The sequence below is a fragment of the Pleurodeles waltl genome, chromosome 3_1 (genome assembly GCF_031143425.1).
Source record: "Pleurodeles waltl isolate 20211129_DDA chromosome 3_1, aPleWal1.hap1.20221129, whole genome shotgun sequence".
NCBI lineage: Eukaryota > Metazoa > Chordata > Amphibia > Caudata > Salamandridae > Pleurodeles > Pleurodeles waltl.
The window spans coordinates 31662954-31684975 of NC_090440.1; the positions used below are offsets into that span (position 1 = coordinate 31662954).

General features: G+C 53.1%; 1 protein-coding gene across 1 annotated transcript in view; it reads right to left on the reverse strand.

Annotated features, from left to right (window-relative positions):
* LOC138283725 (embryonic protein UVS.2-like) overlaps nt 1–22022 on the reverse strand; it is a 103236-nt gene that overhangs the window by 47131 nt on the left and 34083 nt on the right. The window contains exons 4-5 of the mRNA XM_069221770.1: nt 17051–17191; nt 16834–16951 (exon numbers count right to left, since the gene is read on the reverse strand). Of these exons, the coding sequence (XP_069077871.1) occupies nt 16834–16951; nt 17051–17191 (259 nt within the window). The remainder of the gene's footprint in view (nt 1–16833; nt 16952–17050; nt 17192–22022) is intronic.

The following is a 22022-nucleotide window of genomic DNA, read 5'->3' on the forward strand; positions in this document are numbered from 1 at the left end:
GCGAACGGGGTAGATAGGGGTGAAAGAGAGGGGGAGGCGAGTGAGGGAGGGGGATGAGGCAGGAGCAGGAGGGCAGGCGCGGTAAGAAACAGAAGACGGAGGACGGAGAAAGCAGAAGAACAGAAGACGAAGGAGCAGAAGACAGAAGATCACAGAAGAAGATACAGAAGACGAAGAACAGAAGGCAGAAGACCACAGAAGAAGATGATTAAGAAGAGAGGCGACAGGAGAGGCTGAGAAGCACACAGAAGAAGAGAGAAGACGGGGAAAAGAAGAGTACAGAAGAAGATTACAGAAGAGGAGCGAGGAGGAAGAACAGAGAGGAAGAAAAGAAGCAGGAGCAGGAGAGAGGGTGAGTAGCGCGGGGAAGGGCGAGGGGCTGGGAGGTGGGGGGTACTTACTGAGAGGTGGGTCTCAGGAACCTGGAGGAGCTGGAGGAGCGGCAGGGGGAGCGACCTACCCTTGGGTCAAGGGTCGCTACCACTGTCGCGCAGCGGCCGCCATAAGAGGTAGGAGGGGGGGAGGGGTCAGCTGGGGGCGAATGGGAGCTGGGGGGCGGGGGCGTGCAGGAGGTCGCAGCGGGAAAGCGCGAGGGAGGGGGGGCAGGTAGAGTGAGAGGAGTTCGGGGAGGGGGTTTAAGGGTGGAGGGGGGAGAGTGTTAGTGTTACGGGGTTTAGGAGATTAGGGAGAGAGATAGGAGTAGGGTTGAGAAGATGGGGGGGGGTTGTAGAGGTGGGTGAGGGTGAGAGGTAGAGTGAGAGGATAGGAAGATAGATAACAGAGGGGTGGCGGGGGGAGAGATAGAGAAATAGATAGATGGAGAAATAGGTGGAGAGATAGAAAAATAGGTAGATAGGAGGAGGTGGTGAGTGAGGGAGTTAGATAGTGCGATAGAGGGATAGATAGGAGATTGGTAGATAGGAGGAGTGAGGGAGGCAGATAGCGAACGGGGTAGATAGGGGTGAAAGAGAGGGGGAGGCGAGTGAGGGAGGGGGATGAGGCAGGAGCAGGAGGGCAGCGTGGGAAGAAACAGAAAACGGAGGACGGAGAAAGCAGAAGAACAGAAGAACAGAAGACGAAGGAGCAGAAGACAGAAGATCACAGAAGAAGATACAGAAGACGAAGAACAGAAGGCAGAAGACCACAGAAGAAGAGGAGGAAGAAGAGAGGCGACAGGAGAGGCTGAGAAGCACACAGAAGAAGAGAGAAGACGGGGAAAAGAAGAGTACAGAAGAAGATTACAGAAGAGGAACGAGGAGGAAGAAGAGAGAGGAAGAAAAGAAGCAGGAGCAGGAGAGAGGGTGAGTAGCGCGGGGCAGGGCGAGGGGCTGGGAGGTGGGGGGTACTTACTGCGAGGTGGGTCTCAGGAACCTGGAGGAGCTGGAGGAGCTGCAGCTGCAGGGGGAGCGACCTACCCTTGGGTCAAGGGTCGCTACCACTGTCACGCAGCGGCCGCCATAAGAGGTAGGAGGGGGGGAGGGGTCAGCTGGGGGCGAATGGGAGCTGGGGGGCGGGGACGTGCAGGAGGTCGCGGCGGGAAAGAGCGAGGGAGGGGGGACAGGTAGAGTGAGAGGAGTTCGGGGAGGGGGTTTAAGGGTGGAGGGGGAGAGTGTTAGTGTTACGGGGTTTAGGAGATTAGGGAGAGAGATAGGAATAGGGTTGAGATGATAGGGGAGGGGGGGTTGTAGAGGTGGGTGAGGGTGAGAGGTCGAGTGAGAGGATAGGAAGATAGGTAACAGAGGGGGTGGCGGGGGAGGGGGGAGAGATAGAGAAATAAATAGATGGAGAAATAGGTGGAGAGAGAAAAATAGGTAGGTAGGAGGAGGTGGTGAGTGAGGGAGTTAGATAGTGAGATAGAGGGATAGTTAGGAGATTGGTAGATAGGAGTGAGGGAGGCAGATAGCGAACGGGGTAGATAGGGGTGAAAGAGAGGGGGAGGCGAGTGAGGGAGGGGGATGAGGCAGGAGCAGGAGGGCAGGCGCGGTAAGAAACAGAAGACGGAGGACGGAGAAAGCAGAAGAACAGAAGACGAAGGAGCAGAAGACAGAAGAAGATACAGAAGACGAAGAACAGAAGGCAGAAGACCACAGAAGAAGATGAGGAAGAAGAGAGGCGACAGGAGAGGCTGAGAAGCACACAGAAGAAGAGAGAAGACGGGGAAAAGAAGAGTACAGAAGAAGATTACAGAAGAGGAGCGAGGAGGAAGAACAGAGAGGAAGAAAAGAAGGAGGAGCAGGAGAGAGGATGAGTAGCGTGGGGCAGGGTGAGGGGCTGGGAGGTGGGGGGTACTTACTGTGAGGTGGGTCTCAGGAACCTGGAGGAGCTGGAGGAGCTGCAGCGGCAGGGGGAGCGACCTACCCTTGGGTCAAGGGTCGCTACCACTGTCGCGCAGCGGCCGCCATAAGAGGTAGGAGGGGGGGAGTGGTCAGCTGGGGGCGAATGGGAGCTGGGGGGCGGGGACGTGCAGGAGGTCGCGGCGGGAAAGCGCGAGGGAGGGGGGACAGGTAGAGTGAGAGGAGTTCGGGGAGGGGGTTTAAGGGTGGAGGGGGAGAGTGTTAGTGTTACGGGGTTTAGGAGATTAGGGAGTGAGATAGGAATAGGGTTGAGATGATAGGGGAGGGGAGGGGGGGTTGTAGAGGTGGGTGAGGGTGAGAGGTCGAGTGAGAGGATAGGAAGATAGGTAACAGAGGGGGTGGCGGGGGAGGGGGGAGAGATAGAGAAATAGATAGATGGAGAAATAGGTGGAGAGAGAAAAATAGGTAGGTAGGAGGAGGTGGTGAGTGAGGGAGTTAGATAGTGAGATAGAGGGATAGTTAGGAGATTGGTAGATAGGAGGAGTGAGGGAGGCAGATAGCGAACGGGGTAGATAGGGGTGAAAGAGAGGGGGAGGTGAGGGAGGGGGATGAGGCAGGAGCAGGAGGGCAGGCGCGGTAAGAAACAGAAGACGGAGGACGGAGAAAGCAGAAGAACAGAAGACGAAGGAGCAGAAGACAGAAGATCACAGAAGAAGATACAGAAGACGAAGAACAGAAGGCAGAAGACCACAGAAGAAGATGAGTAAGACGAGAGGCGACAGGAGAGGCTGAGAAGCACACAGAAGAAGAGAGAAGACGGGGAAAAGAAGAGTACAGAAGAAGATTACAGAAGAGGAGCGAGGAGGAAGAACAGAGAGGAAGAAAAGAAGCAGGAGAGAGGGTGAGTAGCGCGGGGAAGGGCGAGGGGCTGGGAGGTGGGGGGTACTTACTGAGAGGTGGGTCTCAGGAACCTGGAGGAGCCGGAGGAGCTGCAGCGGCAGGGGGAGCGACCTACCCTTGGGTCAAGGGTCGCTACCACTGTCGCGCAGCGGCCGCCATAAGAGGTAGGAGGGGGGGAGGGGTCAGCTGGGGGCAAATGGGAGCTGGGGGGCGGGGGCGTGCAGGAGGTCGCAGCGGGAAAGCGCGAGGGAGGGGGGGCAGGTAGAGTGAGAGGAGTTCGGGGAGGGAGTTTAAGGGTGGAGGGGGGAGAGTGTTAGTGTTACGGGGTTTAGGAGATTAGGAAGAGAGATAGGAGTAGGGTTGAGAAGATGGGGGGGTTGTAGAGGTGGGTGAGGGTGAGAGGTAGAGTGAGAGGATAGGAAGATAGATAACAGAGGGGTGGCGGGGGGGAGAGATAGAGAAATAGATAGATGGAGAAATAGGTGGAGAGATAGAAAAATAGGTATATAGGAGGAGGTGGTGAGTGAGGGAGTTAGATAGTGAGATAGAGGGATAGATAGGAGATTGGTAGATAGGAGGAGTGAGGGAGGCAGATAGCGAACGGGGTAGATAGGGGTGAAAGAGAGGGGGAGGCGAGTGAGGGAGGGGGATAAGGCAGGAGCAGGAGGGCAGCGCGGGAAGAAACAGAAGACGGAGGACGGAGAAAGCAGAAGAACAGAAGAACAGAAGACGAAGGAGCAGAAGACAGAAGATCACAGAAGAAGATACAGAAGACGAAGAACAGAAGGCAGAAGACCACAGAAGAAGATGAGGAAGAAGAGAGGCGACAGGAGAGGCTGAGAAGCACACAGAAGAAGAGAGAAGACGGGGAAAAGAAGAGTACAGAAGAAGATTACAGAAGAGGAGCGAGGAGGAAGAACAGAGAGGAAGAAAAGAAGCAGGAGCAGGAGAGAGGGTGAGTAGCGTGGGGCAGGGCGAGGGGCTGGGAGGTGGGGGGTACTTACTGCGAGGTGGGTCTCAGGAACCTGGAGGAGCTGCAGGAGCTGCAGCGGCAGGAGAAGCGACCTACCCTTGGGTCAAGGGTCGCTACCACTGTTGCGCAGCGGCCGCCATAAGAGGTAGGATGTGGGGGAGGGGTCAGCTGGGGGCGAATGGGAGCTGGGGGGCAGGGGCGTGCAGGAGGTCGCGGCGGGAAAGCGCAAGGGAGGGGGGGACAGGTAGAGTGAGAGGAGCTGGGGAGGGGGGTTTAAGGGTGGAGGGGGGAGAGTGTTAGTGTTAGGGGGTTTAGGAGATTAGGGAGAGAGATAGGAGTAGGGTTGAGAAGATAGGGGAGGGGGGTTGTAGAGGTGGGTGAGGGTGAGGGTGAGAGGTAGAGTGAGAGGATAGGAAGATAGGTAACAGAGGGGTGGCGGGGGAGGGGGGAGAGATAGAGAAATAGATAGATGGAGAAATAGGTGGAGAGATAGAAAAATAGGTAGATAGGAGGAGGTGGTGAGTGAGGGAGTTAGCGAGATAGAGGGATAGGTAGGAGATTGGTGGATAGGAGGAGTGAGGGGGGCAGATAGCGAACGGGGTAGATAGGGGTGAAAGAGAGGGGGAGGCGAGTGAGGGAGGGGGATGAGGCAGGAGCAGGAGGGCAGGCGCGGGAAGAAACAGAAGACTGAGGACGGAGAAAGCAGAAGAACAGAAGAACAGAAAAACAGAAGACGAAGGAGCAGAAGACAGAAGATCATAGAAGAAGATACAGAAGACGAAGAACAGAAGGCAGCAGACCACAGAAGAAGATGAGGAAGAAGAGAGGCGACAGGAGAGGCTGAGAAGCACACAGAAGAAGAGAGAAGACGGGGAAAAGAAGAGTACAGAAGAAGATTACAGAAGAGGAGCGAGGAGGAAGAACAGAGAGGAAGAAAAGAAGGAGGAGCAGGAGAGAGGGTGAGTAGCACGGGGCAGGGCGAGGGGCTGGGAGGTGGGGGGTACTTACTGCGAGGTGGGTCTCAGGAACCTGGAGGAGCTGGAGGAGCTGCAGCGGCAGGGGGAGCGACCTACCCTTGGGTCAAGGGTCGCTACCACTGTCACGCAGCGGCCGCCATAAGAGGTAGGAGGGGTCAGCTGGGGGCGAATGGGAGCTGGGGGGTGGGGGCGTGCAGGAGGTCGCGGTGGGAAAGCGCGAGGGAACGGGGGCAGGTAGAGTGAGAGGAGCTGGGGAAGGGGGGTTTAAGGGTGGAGGGGGGAGAGTGTTAGTGTTAGGGGGTTTAGGAGATTAGGGAGAGAGCTAGGAGTAGGGTTGAGAAGATAGGGGAGGAGGGTTGTAGAGGTGGGTGAGGGTGAGACGTAGAGTGAGAGGATAGGAAGATAGATAACAGGGGGGGTGGCGGGGGGAGAGATAGAGAAATAGATAGATGGAGAAATAGGTGGAGAGATAGAAAAATAGGTAGATAGGAGGAGGTGGTGAGTGAGGGAGTTAGATAGTGAGATAGAGGGATAGATAGGAGATTGGTAGATAGGAGGAGTGAGGGAGGCAGATAGCGAACGGGGTAGATAGGGGTGAACGAGAGGGGGAGGCGAGTGAGGGAGGGGGATGAGGCAGGAGCAGGAGGGCAGGCGCGGGAAGAAACAGAAGAAGGAGGACGGAGAAAGCAGAAGAACAGAAGAACAGAAGACGAAGGAGCAGAAGACAGAAGATTACAGAAGAAGATACAGAAGACGAAGAACAGAAGGCAGAAGACCACAGAAGAAGATGAGGAAGAAGAGAGGCGACAGGAGAGGCTGAGAAGCACACAGAAGAAGAGAGAAGACGGGGAAAAGAAGAGTACAGAAGAAGATTACAGAAGAGGAGCGAGGAGGAAGAACAGAGAGGAAGAAAAGAAGCAGGAGCAGGAGAGAGGGTGAGTAGCGCGGGGCAGGGCGAAGGGGCTGGGAGGTGGGGGGTACTTACTGCGAGGTGGGTCTCAGGAACCTGGAGGAGCTGGAGGAGCTGCAGCGGCAGGGGGAGCGACCTACCCTTGGGTCAAGAGTCGCTACCACTGTCGTGCAGCGGCCACCATAAGGGGTAGGGGGGGGAGGGGTCAGCTGGGGGCGAATGGGAGCTGGGGGGCGGGGCGTGCAAGAGGTCGTGGCGGGAAAGCGCGAGGGAGGGGGGGCAGGTAGAGTGAGAGGAGTTCGGGGAGGGGGTTTAAGGGTGGAGGGGGGAGAGTGTTAGTGTTACGGGGTTTAGGAGATTAGGGAGAGAGATAGGAGTAGGGTTGAGAAGATGGGGGGGTTGTAGAGGTGGGTGAGGGTGAGAGGTAGAGTGAGAGGATAGGAAGATAGATAACAGAGGGGTGGCGGGGGGAGAGATAGAGAAATAGATAGATGGAGAAATAGGTGGAGAGATAGAAAAATAGGTAGATAGGAGGAGGTGGAGAGTGAGGGAGTTAGATAGTGAGATAGAGGGATAGATAGGAGATTGGTAGATAGGAGGAGTGAGGGAGGCAGATAGCGAATGGGGTAGATAGGGGTGAAAGAGAGGGGGAGGCGAGTGAGGGAGGGGGATGAGGCAGGAGGGCAGGCGCGGGAAGAAACAGAAGACGGAGGACGGAGAAAGCAGAAGAACAGAAGAACAGAAGACGAAGGAGCAGAAGACAGAAGATCACAGAAGAAGATACAGAAGACGAAGAACAGAAGGCAGAAGACCACAGAAGAAGATGAGGAAGAAGAGAGGCGACAGGAGAGGCTGAGAAGCACACAGAAGAAGAGAGAAGACAGGGAAAAGAAGAGTACAGAAGAAGATTACAGAAGAGGAGCGAGGAGGAAGAACAGAGAGGAAGAAAAGAAGCAGGAGCAGGAGAGAGGGTGAGTAGCGCGGGGAAGGGCGAGGGGCTGGGAGGTGGGGGGTACTTACTGCGAGGTGGGTCTCAGGAACCTGGAGGAGCTGGAGGAGCTGCAGCGGCAGGGGGAGCGACCTACCCTTGGGTCAAGGGTCGTTACCACTGTAGCGCAGCGGCCGCCATAAGAGGTAGGATGGGGGGGAGGGGTCAGCTGGGGGCGAATGGGAGCTGGGGGGCAGGGGCGTGCAGGAGGTCGCGGCGGGAAAGCGCGAGGGAGGGGGGGGACAGGTAGAGTGAGAGGAACTGGGGAGGGGGGTTTAAGGGTGGAGGGGGGACAGTGTTAGTGTTAGGGGGTTTAGGAGATTAGGGAGAGAGATAGGAGTAGGGTTGAGAAGATAGGGGAGGGGGGGTTGTAGAGGTGGGTGAGGGTGAGAGGTAGAGTGAGAGGATAGGAAGATAGGTAACAGAGGGGGTGGCGGGGGAGGGGGAGAGATAGAGAAATAGATAGATTGAGAAATAGGTGGAGAGATAGAAAAATAGGTAGATAGGAGGAGGTGGTGAGTGAGGGAGTTAGATAGTGAGATAGAGGGATAGATAGGAGATTGGAAGACAGGAGGAGTGAGGGAGGCAGATAGCGAACAGGGTAGATAGGGGTGAAAGAGAGGGGGAGGCGAGTGAGGGAGGGGGATGAGGCAGGAGCAGGAGGGCAGGCGCGGGAAGAAACAAAAGACGGAGGACGGAGAAAGCAGAAGAACAGAAGAACAGAAGACGAAGGAGCAGAAGACAGAAGATCACAGAAGAAGATACAGAAGACGAAGAACAGATGGCAGAAGACCACAGAAGAAGATGAGGAAGAAGAGAGGCGACAGGAGAGGCGGAGAAGCACAGAGAAGAAGAGAGAAGACTGGGAAAAGAAGAGTACAGAAGAAGATTACAGAAGAGGAGCGAGGAGGAAGAAGAGAGAGGAAGAAAAGAAGGAGGAGCAGGAGAGAGGGTGAGTAGCGCGGTGCAGGGCGAGGGGCTGGGAGGTGGGGGGTACTTACTGCGAGGTGGGTCTCAGGAACCTGGAGGAGCTGGAGGAGCTGCAGCGGCAGGGGGAGCGACCTACCCTTGGGTCAAGGGTCGTTACCACTGTCGCGTAGCGGGCGCCATAAGAGGTAGGATGGGGGGAGGGGTCAGCTGGCGGCGAATAGGAGCTGGGGGGCGGGGGCGTGCAGGAGGTCGTGGCGGGAAAGCGCGAGGGAGGGGGGACAGGTAGAGTGAGAGGAACTGGGGAGGGGGGTTTAAGGGTGGAGGGGGGAGAGTGTTAGTGTTAGGGGGTTTAGGAGATTAGGGAGAGAGATAGGAGAAGGGTTGAGAAGATAGGGGAGGGGGGTTGTAGAGGTGGGTGAGGGTGAGAGGTAGAGTGAGAGGATAGGAAGATAGGTAACAGAGGGGGTAGCGGGGAGGGGGGGAGAGATAGAGAAATAGATGGAGAAATAGGTGGAGGGATAGAAAAATAGGTAGATAGGAGGAGGTGGTGAGTGAGGGGGTTAGATAGTGAGATAGAGGGATAGATAGGAGATTGGTAGATAGGGGGAGTGAGGGAGGCAGATAGCGAATGGGGTAGATAGGGGTGAAAGAGAGGGGGAGGCGAGTGAGGGAGGGGGATGAGGCAGGAGCAGGAGGGCAGGCGCGGGAAGAAACAGAAGACGGAGGACGGAGAAAGCAGAAGAACAGAAGAACAGAAGACGAAGGTGCAGAAGACAGAAGATCACAGAAGAAGATACAGAAGACGAAGAACAGAAGGCAGAAGACCACAGCAGAAGATGAGGAAGAAGAGAGGCGACAGGAGAGGCTGAGAAGCACACAGAAGAAGAGAGAAGACGGGGAAAAGAAGAGTACAGAAGAAGATTACAGAAGAGGAGCGAGGAGGAAGAACAGAGAGGAAGAAAAGAAGCAGGAGCAGGAGAGAGGGTGAGTAGCGCGGGGCAGGGCGAGGGGCTGGGAGGTAGGGGGTACTTACTGCGAGGTGGGTCTCAGGAACCTGGAGGAGCTGCAGCCGCAGGGGGAGCGACCTACCCTTGGGTCAAGGGTCGCTACCACTGTCGCGCAGCGGCCGCCATAGGAGGTAGGAGGGGGGGAGGGGTCAGCTAGGGGCGAATGGGAGCTGGGGGACGGGGCGTGCAGGAGGTCGCGGCGGGAAAGCGTGAGGGAGGGGGGGGGACAGGTAGAGTGAGAGGAGCTGGGGGATGGGGGTTTAAGGGTGGAGGGGGGAGAGTGTTAGTGTTAGGGGGTTTAGGAGATTAGGGAGAGAGATAGGAGTAGGGTTGAGAAGATAGGGGAGGGGGGTTGTAGAGGTGGGTGAGGGTGAGAGGTAGAGTGAGAGGATAGGAAGATAGGTAACAGAGGGGGTGGCGGGGGAGGGGGGGAGAGATAGAGAAATAGATAGATGGAGAAATAGGTGGAGAGATAGAAAATTAGGTAGATAGGAGGAGGTGGTGAGTGAGGGAGTTAGATAGTGAGATAGAGGGATAGATAGGAGATTGGTAGATAGGAGGAGTGAGGGAGGCAGATAGCGAACGGGGTAGATAGGGGTGAAAGAGAGGGGGAGGCGAGTGAGGGAGGGGGATGAGGCAGGAGCAGGAGGGCAGGCGCGGGAAGAAACAGAAGACGGAGGACGGATAAAGCAGAAAAACAGAAGAACAGAAGAACAGAAGACGAAGGAGCAGAAGACAGAAGATCACAGAAGAAGATACAGAAGTCGAAGAACAGAAGGCAGAAGACCACAGAAGAAGATGAGGAAGAAGAGAGGCGACAGGAGAGGCTGAGAAGCACACAGAAAGAGAGAAGACGGGGAAAAGAAGAGTACAGAAGAAGATTACAGAAGAGGAGCGAGGAGGAAGAACAGAGAGGAAGAAAAGAAGCAGGAGCAGGAGAGAGGGTGAGTAGCGCGGGGCAGGGCGAAGGGGCTGGGAAGTGGGGGGTACTTACTGCGAGGTGGGTCTCAGGAACCTGGAGGAGCTGGAGGAGCTGCAGCGGCAGGGGGAGCGACCTACCCTTGGGTCAAGAGTCGCTACCACTGTCGCGCAGCGGCAACCGTAAGGGGTGGGGGGGGGGAGGGGTCAGCTGGGGGCGAATGGGAGCTGGGGGGCGGGGCGTGCAAGAGGTCGTGGCGGGAAAGCGCGAGGGAGGGGGGGACAGGTAGAGTGAGAGGAGCTGGGGAGGGGGGTTTAAGGGTGGAGGGGGAGAGTGTTAGTGTTAGGGGGTTTAGGAGATTAGGGAGAGAGATAGGAGTAGGGTTGAGAAGATAGGGGCGGGGGGGTTGTAGAGGTGGGTGAGGGTGAGAGGTAGAGTGAGAGGATAGGAAGATAGGTAACAGAGGAGGTGGCGGGGAGGGGGGAGAGATAGAAAAATAGATAGATGGAGAAATAGGTGGAGAGATAGAAAAATAGGTAGATAGGAGGAGGTGGTGAGTGAGGGAGTTAGATAGTGAGATAGAGGGATAGATAGGAGATTGGAAGATAGGAGGAGTGAGGGAGGCAGATAGCGAACGGGGTAGATAGGGTGAAAGAGAGGGGGAGGCGAGTGAGGGAGGGGGATGAGGCAGGAGCAGGAGGGCAGGCGCGGGAAGAAACAGAAGACGGAGGACGGAGAAAGCAGAAGAACAGAAGAACAGAAGACGAAGGAGCAGAAGACAGAAGATCACAGAAGAAGATACAGAAGACGAAGAACAGAAGGCAGAAGACCACAGAAGAAGATGAGGAAGAAGAGAGGCGACAGGAGAGGCTGAGAAGCACACAGAAGAAGAGAGAAGACGGGGAAAAGAAGAGTACAGAAGGAGATTACAGAAGAGGAACGAGGAGGAAGAAGAGAGAGGAAGAAAAGAAGCAGGAGCAGGAGAGAGGGTGAGTAGCGCGGGGCAGGGCGAGGGGCTGGGAGGTACTTACTGCGAGGTGGGTCTCAGGAACCTGGAGGAGCTGGAGGAGCTGCAGCTGCAGGGGGAGCGACCTACCCTTGGGTCAAGGGTCGCTACCACTGTCACGCAGCGGCCGCCATAAGAGGTAGGAGGGGGGGGAGGGTTCAGCTGGGGGCGAATGGGAGCTGGGGGGCGGGGACGTGCAGGAGGTCGCGGAGGGAAAGCGCGAGGGAGGGGGGACAGGTAGAGTAAGAGGAGTTCGGGGAGGGGGTTTAAGGGTGGAGGGGGAGAGTGTTAGTGTTACGGGGTTTAGGAGATTAGGGAGAGAGATAGGAATAGGGTTGAGATGATAGGGGAGGGGGGGTTGTAGAGGTGGGTGAGGGTGAGAGGTCGAGTGAGAGGATAGGAAGATAGGTAACAGAGGGGGGTGGCGGGGGAGGGGGGAGAGATAGAGAAATAGATAGATGGAGAAATAGGTGGAGAGAGAAAAATAGGTAGGTAGGAGGAGGTGGTGAGTGAGGGAGTTAGATAGTGAGATAGAGGGATAGTTAGGAGATTGGTAGATAAGAGGAGTGAGGGAGGCAGATAGCGAACGGGGTAGATAGGGGTGAAAGAGAGGGGGAGGCGAGTGAGCGAGGGGGATGAGGCAGGAGCAGGAGGGCAGGCGCGGTAAGAAACAGAAGACGGAGGACGGAGAAAGCAGAAGAACAGAAGACGAAGGAGCAGAAGACAGAAGATCACAGAAGAAGATACAGAAGACGAAGAACAGAAGGCAGAAGACCACAGAAGAAGATGAGTAAGAAGAGAGGCGACAGGAGAGGCTGAGAAGCACACAGAAGAAGAGAGAAGACGGGGAAAAGAAGAGTACAGAAGAAGATTACAGAAGAGGAGCGAGGAGGAAGAACAGAGAGGAAGAAAAGAAGCAGGAGCAGGAGAGAGGGTGAGTAGCGCGGGGAAGGGCGAGGGGCTGGGAGGTGGGGGGTACTTACTGAGAGGTGGGTCTCAGGAACCTGGAGGAGCTGGAGGAGCTGCAGCGGCAGGGGGAGCGACCTACCCTTGGGTCAAGGGTCGCTACCACTGTCGCGCAGCGGCCGCCATAAGAGGTAGGAGGGGTCAGCTGGGGGCGAATGGGAGCTGGGGGGCGGGGGCGTGCAGGAGGTCGCAGCGGGAAAGCGCGAGGGAGGGGGGGGCAGGTAGAGTGAGAGGAGTTCGGGGAGGGGGTTTAAGGGTGGAGGGGGGAGAGTGTTAGTGTTACGGGGTTTAGGAGATTAGGGAGAGAGATAGGAGTAGGGTTGAGAAGATGGGGGGGTTGTAGAGGTGGGTGAGGGTGAGAGGTAGAGTGAGAGGATAGGAAGATAGATAACAGAGGGGTGGCGGGGGGGAGAGATAGAGAAATAGATAGATTGAGAAATAGGTGGAGAGATAGAAAAATAGGTAGATAGGAGGAGGTGGTGAGTGAGGGAGTTAGATAGTGAGATAGAGGGATAGATAGGAGATTGGAAGATAGGAGGAGTGAGGGAGGAGGATAGCGAACAGGGTAGATAGGGGTGAAAGAGAGGGGGAGGCGAGTGAGGGAGGGGGATGAGGCAGGTGCAGGAGGGCAGGCGTGGGAAGAAACAGAAGACGGAGGACGGAGAAAGCAGAAGAACAGAAGAACAGAAGACGAAGGAGCAGAAGACAGAAGATCACAGAAGAAGATACAGAAGACGAAGAACAGATGGCAGAAGACCACAGAAGAAGATGAGGAAGAAGAGAGGCGACAGGAGAGGCTGAGAAGCACACAGAAGAAGAGAGAAGACGGGGAAAAGAAGAGTACAGAAGAAGATTACAGAAGAGGAGCGAGGAGGAAGAAGAGAGAGGAAGAAAAGAAGGAGGGGCAGGAGAGAGGGTGAGTAGCGCGGGGCAGGGCGAGGGGCTGGGAGGTGGGGGGTACTTACTGCGAGGTGGGTCTCAGGAACCTGTAGGAGCTGGAGGAGCTGCAGCTGCAGGGGGAGCGACCTACCCTTGGGTCAAGGGTCGCTACCACTGTCACGCAGCGGCCGCCATAAGAGGTAGGAGGGGGGGGAGGGGTCAGCTGGGGGCGAATGGGAGCTGGGGGGCGTACAGGAGGTCACGGTGGGAAAGCGCGAGGGAGCGGGGGCAGGTAGAGTGAGAGGAGCTGGGGAAGGGGGGTTTAAGGGTGGAGGGGGGAGAGTGTTAGTGTTAGAGGGTTTAGGAGATTAGGGAGAGAGCTAGGAGTAGGGTTGAGAAGATAGGGGAGTGGGGGTTGTAGAGGTGGGTGAGGGTGAGAGGTAGAGTGAGAGGATAGGAAGATAGATAACAGAGGGGGTTGCGGGGGAGAGATAGAGAAATAGATAGATGGAGAAATAGGTGGAGAGATAGAAAAATAGGTAGATAGGAGGAGGTGGTGAGTGAGGGAGTTAGATAGTGAGATAGAGGGATAGATAGGAGATTGGTAGATAGGAGGAGTGAGGGAGGCAGATAGCGAACGGGGTAGATAGGGGTGAAAGAGAGGTGGAGGCGAGTGAGGGAGGGGGAAGAGGCAGGAGCAGGAGGGCAGGCGCGGGAAGAAACAGAAGAAGGAGGACGGAGAAAGCAGAAGAACAGAAGAACAGAAGAATAGAAGAACAGAAGACGAAGGAGCAGAAGACAGAAGATCACAGAAAAAGATACAGAAGACGAAGAACAGAAGGCAGAAGACCACAGAAGAAGATGAGGAAGAAGAGAGGCGACAGGAGAGGCTGAGAAGCACACAGAAGAAGAGAGAAATCGGGGAAAAGAAGAGTACAGAAGATTACAGAAGAGGAGCGAGGAGGAAGAACAGAGAGGAAGAAAAGAAGCAGGAGCAGGAGGGAGGGTGAGTAGCGCAGGGCAGGGCGAGGGGCTGGGAGGTGGGGGGGTACTTACTGAGAGGTGGGTCTCAGGAACCTGGAGGAGCTGGAGGAGCTGCAGCGGCAGGGGGAGCGAGCTACCCTTGGGTCAAGGGTCGCTACCACTGTCGCGCAGCGGCCGCCATAAGAGGTAGGAGGGGTCAGCTGGGGACGAATGGGAGCTGGGGGCGGGGGCGTGCAGGAGGTCGCGGCGGGAAATCGCGAGGGGGGGACAGGTAGAGTGAGAGGAGCTGGGGAGGGGGGTTTAAGGGTGGAGGGGGAGAGTGTTAGTGTTAGGGGGTTTAGGAGATTAGGGAGAGAGATAGGAGTAGGGTTGAGAAGATAGGGGAGGGGGGTTGTAGAGGTGGGTGAGGGTGAGAGGTAGAGTGAGAGGATAGGAAGATAGGTAACAGAGGGGGTGGCGGGGGAGGGGGGAGAGATAGAGAAATAGATGGAGAAATAGGTGGAGAGATAGAAAAATAAGTAGATAGGAGGAGGTGGTGAGTGAGGGAGTTAGATAGTGAGATAGAGGGATAGATAGGAGATTGGTAGATAGGAGGAGTGAGGGAGGCAGATAGCGAACGGGGTAGATAGGGGTGAAAGAGAGGGGGAGGCGAGTGAGGGAGGGGGATGAGGCAGGAGCAGGAGGGCAGGCATGGGAAGAAACAGAAGACGGAGGACGGAGAAAGCAGAAGAACAGAAGAAAAGAAGAACAGAAGAACAGAAGACGAAGGAGCAGAAGACAGAAGATCACAGAAGAAGATGAGGAAGAAGAGAGGCGACAGGAGAGGCTGAGAAGCACACAGAACAAGAGAGAAGACGGGGAAAAGAAGAGTACAGAAGAAGATTACAGAAGAGGAGCGAGGAGGAAGAACAGAGAGGAAGAAAAGAAGCAGGAGCAGGAGAGAGGGTGAGTAGTGCGGGGCAGGGCGAGGGGCTGGGAGGTGGGGGGTACTTACTGCGAGGTGGGTCTCAGGAACCTGGAGGAGCTGGAGGAGCTGGAGGAGCTGCAGCGGCAGGGGGAGCGACGTACCCTTGGGTCAAGGGTCGCTACCACTGTCGCGCAGCGGCTGCCATAAGAGGTAGGAGGGGTCAGCTGGGGACGAATGGGAGCTGGGGGGCGGGGGTTTGCAGGAGGTTGCAGCGGGAAATTGCGAGGGGGGGACAGGTAGAGTGAGGGGAGCTGGGGAGGGGGGTTTAAGGGTGGAGGGGGAGAGTGTTAGTGTTAGGGGGTTTAGGAGATTAGGGAGAGAGATAGGATTAGGGTTGAGAAGATAGGGGAGGGGGGGGTTGTAGAGGTGGGTGAGGGTGAGAGGTAGAGTGAGAGGATAGGAAGATAGGTAACAGAGGGGGTGGCGGGGGAGGGGGGAGAGATAGAGAAATAGATAGATGGAGAAATAGGTGGAGAGATAGAAAAATAGGTAGATAGGAGTAGGTGGTGAGTGAGGGAGTTAGATAGTGAGATAGAGGGATAGATAGGAGATTGGTAGATAGGAGGAGTGAGGGAGGCAGATAGTGAACGGGGTAGATAGGGGTGAAAGAGAGGGGGAGGCGAGTGAGGGAGGGGGATGAGGCAGGAGCAGGAGGGCAGGCACGGGAAGAAACAGAAGACGGAGGACGGAGAAAGCAGAAGAACAGAAGAACAGAAGACGAAGGAGCAGAAGACAGAAGATCACATAAGATACAGAAGACGAAGAACAGAAGGCAGAAGACCACAGAAGAGGATGAGGAAGAAGAGAGGCGACAGGAGAGGCTGAGAAGCACACAGAAGAAGAGAGAAGACGGGGAAAAGAAGAGTACAGAAGAAGATTACAGAAGAGGAGCGAGGAGGAAGAACAGAGAGGAAGAAAAGAAGCAGGAGCAGGAGAGAGGGTGAGTAGCGCGGGGCAGGGGGAGGGGCTGGGAGGTGGGGGGTACTTACTGCGAGGTGGGTCTCAGGAACCTGGAGGAAGGTACAGAGCCATAGAGGGTCTGTAATGAGAATCTATCACATGAAAGAATGTTCAGAGCCATAGAAGGTCTGTAATGAGAATCTATCACATGAAAGAATGCTCAGAGCCATAGAGAGTCCATTTATGTGAATCTATCACAAGAGGGAACGTACAGAGCCATAGAGGGTCATGTAATGAAAATCTATCATAAGAAGGAATGTACAGGACCATAGAGGGTCCTGTACTTAGAATCTATCACAAGAAGGAAGGCAGAGAGCCACACATGGGCCTGCAGTGAGAATCTATAACATGACAGAATGCACAGAGCCATAGAGAGTCCATTAATGTGAATGTATAACAAGAGGGAATATACAGAGCCATGGAGGGTCTTTAATGAGAATCTATCACAAGAAGGAATGTACAGAGCCATAGAGGGTCTGTAATGAGAACCTATCACATCAAAGAATTTACTGAGGCATAGATGGTCTGTAATGAGAATCTATCACATGAAAAAATGTACAGAGGGATATAGGGTTTGTGATGAGTATCTATCTCATGAAAGTATGTTCAGAGCCGTAGAGGCTCTGTAATGAGAATCTATCATGTGAAAGAATGTCCAGAGCCATAGAGAGCTCATTAGTGTGAATTTATAAGAAGAGGGAATGTACATAGCCATAGAGAGGCCATTAATATGAATTTATAACAAAAGGGAATCTACAGAACCATAAAGAGTCCATTAATGTGAATCTATAACAAGAGGGAATGTACAGAGCCATAGAGGGTCTGTAATGAGAATCTAGCACGTGAAAGAATGTACAGAGCCATAGAGAGTCCTGTAATGAGAATCTATCACATGAAAGCATGTACAGAGCCATAGAGAGTCCTGTAATGAGAATCTATCATGTGAAAGAATGTACAGAGCCATAGAGGGTCCTGTAATGAGAATCTATCACATGAAACAATGTACAGAGCCATAGAGGGTCCTGTAATGAGAATCTATCACATGAAACAATGTAAAGAGCCATGGAGAGTCCAGTAATGAGAGCATTTCACAAGAGGACATGCACAGAGTCATTGGGGACACACAGATGGCACCCACTTCACCACACCACATGGAGCTGGCTCTGTTCTTACCCGCCGTCAGAACTGATTTGGAGATAATCTGCTTCCTTTGTGCCTTCCACGAAGCGGATGCAGGTTAATGTTGCAAACTCCAGCATTGCCTCATTGAATGCAGCAACATCTGAGGGACCTAAGGAAAGTAAGAGTGAAAAGAGGGAAGTGTGAAATCAAGGATAGTTACCATAGAAGATACTTATAAACGTTGACCTCAAAGAAGAAGTACACTTACTGTAAGTGGAACTGAGGGTGTAGGGCACAGGGACGGTCCCATCAATGGATTTTGGCCAGAAGCAGCTGTTTTTTGGACACACCTTGGCACTGCGGTCTCGTTGAACAGCAATGTCCCCCTCATGCACCAGCTGTGAAGTGCCTAAACAGCAAAACAGAGTGACAGAACTCAACTCAATGCCTGTCATTACATACCGAAGAAAGAGGAGCCTCAGGCACGAAGTCAGTGAGCAGAGGGTGCACTGGGACGCAGTGAGTAGCAGAGGGCACTAGTAATCAGTGACCAGATGATGCACTGGGATTCAGTGAGCAGACGGGGCACTGCGATTCAGTGAGAAGATGCTGCAGTGGGATTCAGTGAGCAGATGGTGCAGTGGGATTCAGTGAGCAGATGGTGCATTAGGATTCAGTGAGCAGACGGTGCACTGTGATTCAGTGAGCAGACCGTGCACTGGGAATTAGTGAGCAGACCATACACTGGGATTCAGTGTGCAGATGGTACACTGGGATTCAGTGAGCAGATGGTGCACTGGGATTCAGTGAGGAGATGGCGCACTGGGATTCAATGATCAGTTTGTGTACTGGAATTCAGTGAGCAGATAGTGCACTGGCATTAAGTGAGCAGATGGCACAAAGGGATTCAGTGAGGAGCCGGTGCACTGGAATTCAGTGAGTAGATGGTGCACTGGGATTCAGTGAGCAGATGGTGCACTGGGATAAAGTGAGCAGATGGTGCACTGGGATCAAGTGAGCAGGCAGTGCACTGGGATTCAGTGAGGAGATGGTACACTGGGATTCAGTGGCCAAATCGTCCACTGGGATTCAGTGAGCATATGGAGAAGTGGAAGTCAGTGAACAGGTGGTGCACTGGGATCCAGTAAGCAGATAGTGCACTGGGATTAAGTGATGAAATGGTGCACTGGGATTCAGTGAGCATATGGTACACTGGGATTCAGTAGCAGATGGTGCACTGGGATTCAGTGACGAAATGGAGCACTGGAATTCAGTAGCCACATGGTGCACTGGAATTCAGTAACCAGATGGTGCACTGGGATTCAAGGAGCAGATAGTGCACTGGGATTCAATGAGCTTATGGAGCAGTGGGAGTCAGTGAACAGGAGGTGCGTTGGGACTCAGTGAGTAGGTCGGTCGTTAGCAGTTAGTGAGCAGGTGGAGTGCTGGGTATCGGTGATTAGGTGAGGCAGTAGCAGTCAGTGACCGTGTTGGGGTTTAGTGAACACATGGCGTGTTGCAGTGGGACTCAGTGAGCAGGTAGGGCACTAGGAGTCAGTTAGCAGGTGGGACACTAGGAGTCAGTGAGCAGGTGGGGACTTGGAGTCAGTTAGCAGGTAGAGCACTAGGAGTCAGTGAACAGGTGGGGCACTAGGAGTCAGTTAACAGGTGGGGCACTATGAGCCTGTGAACAGGTGGGGCACTATGAGCCTGTGAACAGGTGGGGCACTAGGTGTCAGTGAGCAGGTGTAGCACTAGGAGTCAGTCAGCAGGTGGGGCACTAGGTGTTAGTGGGCAGGTGGGTGGGACACTAGGTGGCAGTGAGTAGGTAGGGCACTAGGAGTCAGTAAGAAGGTGGGACACTAGGAGTCAGTGAGCAGGTAGAGCACTAGGAGTCAGTGAGCAGGTAGAGCACTACGAGTCCGTGAGCAGGTAGGGCACTAGGAGTCAGCGAACAGATGGACAACAGGCAAACAGTGAACAGGGGGGCACTGGGTCTGTGGTATACTGGTATTAAGTGATCAGTTGGAGTAATGAGATTCAGTGATCAGGTGAGACACTTGGTCTCGGCTGGTGGGGCATGGGGACTTAGGGGGCAGGTGGTGCAGTTGGACTCAGTGAACAGGAGGGCACTTGGAATCAGTGACCTAGTGAGGGACTTGGACCTAGTAAACATGTGGGGTACACTTTAAACTGTTCAAAATGTTGCTATGTAAATTTAGTGTGCCACCACACTCTGCCCAAAGTATTATGTGAATGTAATATGGCACTATATCCTGTACAAATTATTACTATGTGAATGTAGAATAGACCATTTCTGGTCAAAAGTGTTACAATTTGAATGTAGTGTGCCACCTTCCCTGTTCAAAGTGGTCATAAGTGAAGGCAGTGTGACACTATGCTCTGTCCGATGTGTGAACGTGTCAATGTAGTGTGGAACTAAACCCTGTTCAAAGTGTGCTGTGTGAATGTTGTGTGGAAATATACCTTGTCCAAAGTGTGAATGTGTCATGTAGTGTGGAACTATACCCTGTTCAAAGTGTGACTGTGTGAACGTAGTCTGGAACTATACCTTGTCCAAAGAATGAATGTGTCAGTGAGGGTGGAACAATGCCCTGTTCAAAGTGTGACTGTGTGAATATAGGCTGAAACTATACCTTGTCAAAATTGTGAATGTGTCATGTAGTGTGTAACTATACTCTGTTCAAAGTGTGACTGTGTGAACGTAGTGTGGAACTAAACCTTGTCCAAAGTGTGAATATGTCAGTGAGTGTGGAACTGTGCCCTGTTCAAAGTGTGACTATGTGAATGTAGGCTGAAACTATACCTTGTCCAAAGTGTGATGTGTCAATCTAGTGTGGAAATATACCTTGTCCCAAGTGTGAATGTGTGAATGTTGTGTGACATTCAGTGGCCATTAGGCTGTATCTCAATCAAAGGTGTGTAATGTGGGGCTTAACCTAGTCTTATATGTATGAGTGGCTTCTATGGAGAACGTCACCTACAATGCCTAGGATCTGCTTGTTCTCCAGAGAACCCTGTTTCTGACATTCCCACCTCAGTGGATCACCTTGGATGCAGTAGAGCTCAGCTGCAGGGCCAATCACTGAACTTGAATCTATGAAGGCGGCCAAACATTACCTAGTGCAAGAACCAAGGAGTACAAACTGAACTGTCCACCTCATCTTTGGCATGAAGCGACCTAACCATCTCACACACCAGAGGTTTACCCACTGACTAGCCAACAATCACTATGTAAAATTAAAAACTTTAGGCCCTCTGCCCAAGGCTTTACATTAAGTGGGTCCTCCTACCTGTCTAACATGATGACAACTTCACTGCCGACATGGCGGCTCAGATGGGTGAGCGACCCACACTTTCCGTCAACCTGTGAAACCAAGTCTTCAAGGCAATAATGGCGGTGGTACAGTCTCTTTCTCCTCATAGACTCGCATCCCACCCATCCATCTTCAGGCAGACTTCCTGAGATTCAGGAGAACCTTGAAAACTCATCTGCCCAGGCAGGCTTTTGGATGATATCAATGCTGACTGCTCCTGTAGGAGTGAGTGAGCCACCCAGTGGACATAATGGGCCTGATTACGACCTTGGGGGAGGGGATTACTCCAACCCAAATGTATCAGACATCTCGCCTGCTATATTACAAGTTCCATTATATCCTGTGGAACTTGTAACATGGCAAACGGGATATCCATTACATTTGTGATCGAGTAACGCCCTCTGCCAAAGTCGTAATCAGGCCCAATTTCTCTTTGGGTGCGCTGATCCCAGCTTGATCCCTTCTATATATCCAATCAACCCCTCATAAGGCACTTTGAAATGATCTCATGGTAACATTAGAGCTATTGAGAATTAATAAATAAAAGAAGTCTATACATCCTCCAAAGTGTGATTATGTAGTGTGACGCTGTACAATGTAAATAGCAATAATATGGGAATGCAGTGTTACATTATACATTGCGTGGCATTATAATGGGATATGCTGGCATGATATGTACTACTCAGAGTAGTAATATGGTAACACAAGACCTGATTTGGAGGTGGGTAGTGAAAGTGCATCCATCAAAAAAGATGAAAGTGTTGTCCGCTCTCCTGGGCTTTCTGCCATCCTGTTCTGAGGGAAGCGGGAGGCGTATATGCAACTGTGATGCCAGTTAAAGTACCATTGGACAAGCTGCCCTCCCAAAATCATTTCTGCTACACCCATCCTTCCGTGCAAAATGGCCATTTTATTCATGGTGATCTCACACCCAAATTTTACGGTCTGTCCCCAGGGAGAAATGTCCCAGCATGTTTGAGATATTTTGAATACAGATAGTTATCTAGGCTCTGCATTAGAGGGTAGGAGTAGAGACAGGGGTGGGGGACTAAAAAAGTGAAGTCACAAGAAGCTTACTGAGGGAGGGGAGTCCTGGAGTCTGGAAGCTGCAACAGAGTCCTTCTTGGGCTTTGACTACAGATGTTTCCAACACATTCAATACACTTACAATGGCCTCGGGGTCAGCCCCTTGCTCAAGATTGGATGGCTTTTTTGTCTGTTTCACGTCCCTGCTCCTGATTTGTTTTCAAAAATCTGTTTATTATCATTTTCAGCATACTGTAACATTTTGACTTACATCAACATCAGGATAAAAAATTTTGTTGATTGTATAGGCACATCAGAAGAAGGTAGGTGTCAAAATAATCAATAGCTAAATTTCAAACTATAATACCTAACCACAGGTTACATGTGTTCACATAGTTCAGGAATAATTGACATGCAAATTCCAGAGAGAGGTTCATGCATTAGCGTACTGAAGCGGGCAAACAGTTTGAAGGATGACAAATACCTCCATAACATTTCAAACCACATCGAAGGAGCAGTATGTTTGTACAATGTTTTGCTGGCAGGTCTTTAAGCAAATCACAGATAACAATAAGAACGCGAACAACCGTTGGAGTGCTATTTGTACAGATAATATGTTGTGATTAAAGCGCGCCACCATTGGTGCGGGAACCTCTCTGAGCCATCTATACACGTCAATATTGTACGGGAGTACCTGCAAACCACAGACATTTGCCGCCCTGATAACATCAAGCCCCATCCCTAATGTTGAGACCCGACCAGCCACCCAGGCATAAGCATCCCCCCCTCACGTTCCCGAGCCGGGAGCAGATGTACGTTCACTCCAGCAGTTAGAGTGATTCCTCCACATCGGAGCCCCGTCCCATACCACGCAGA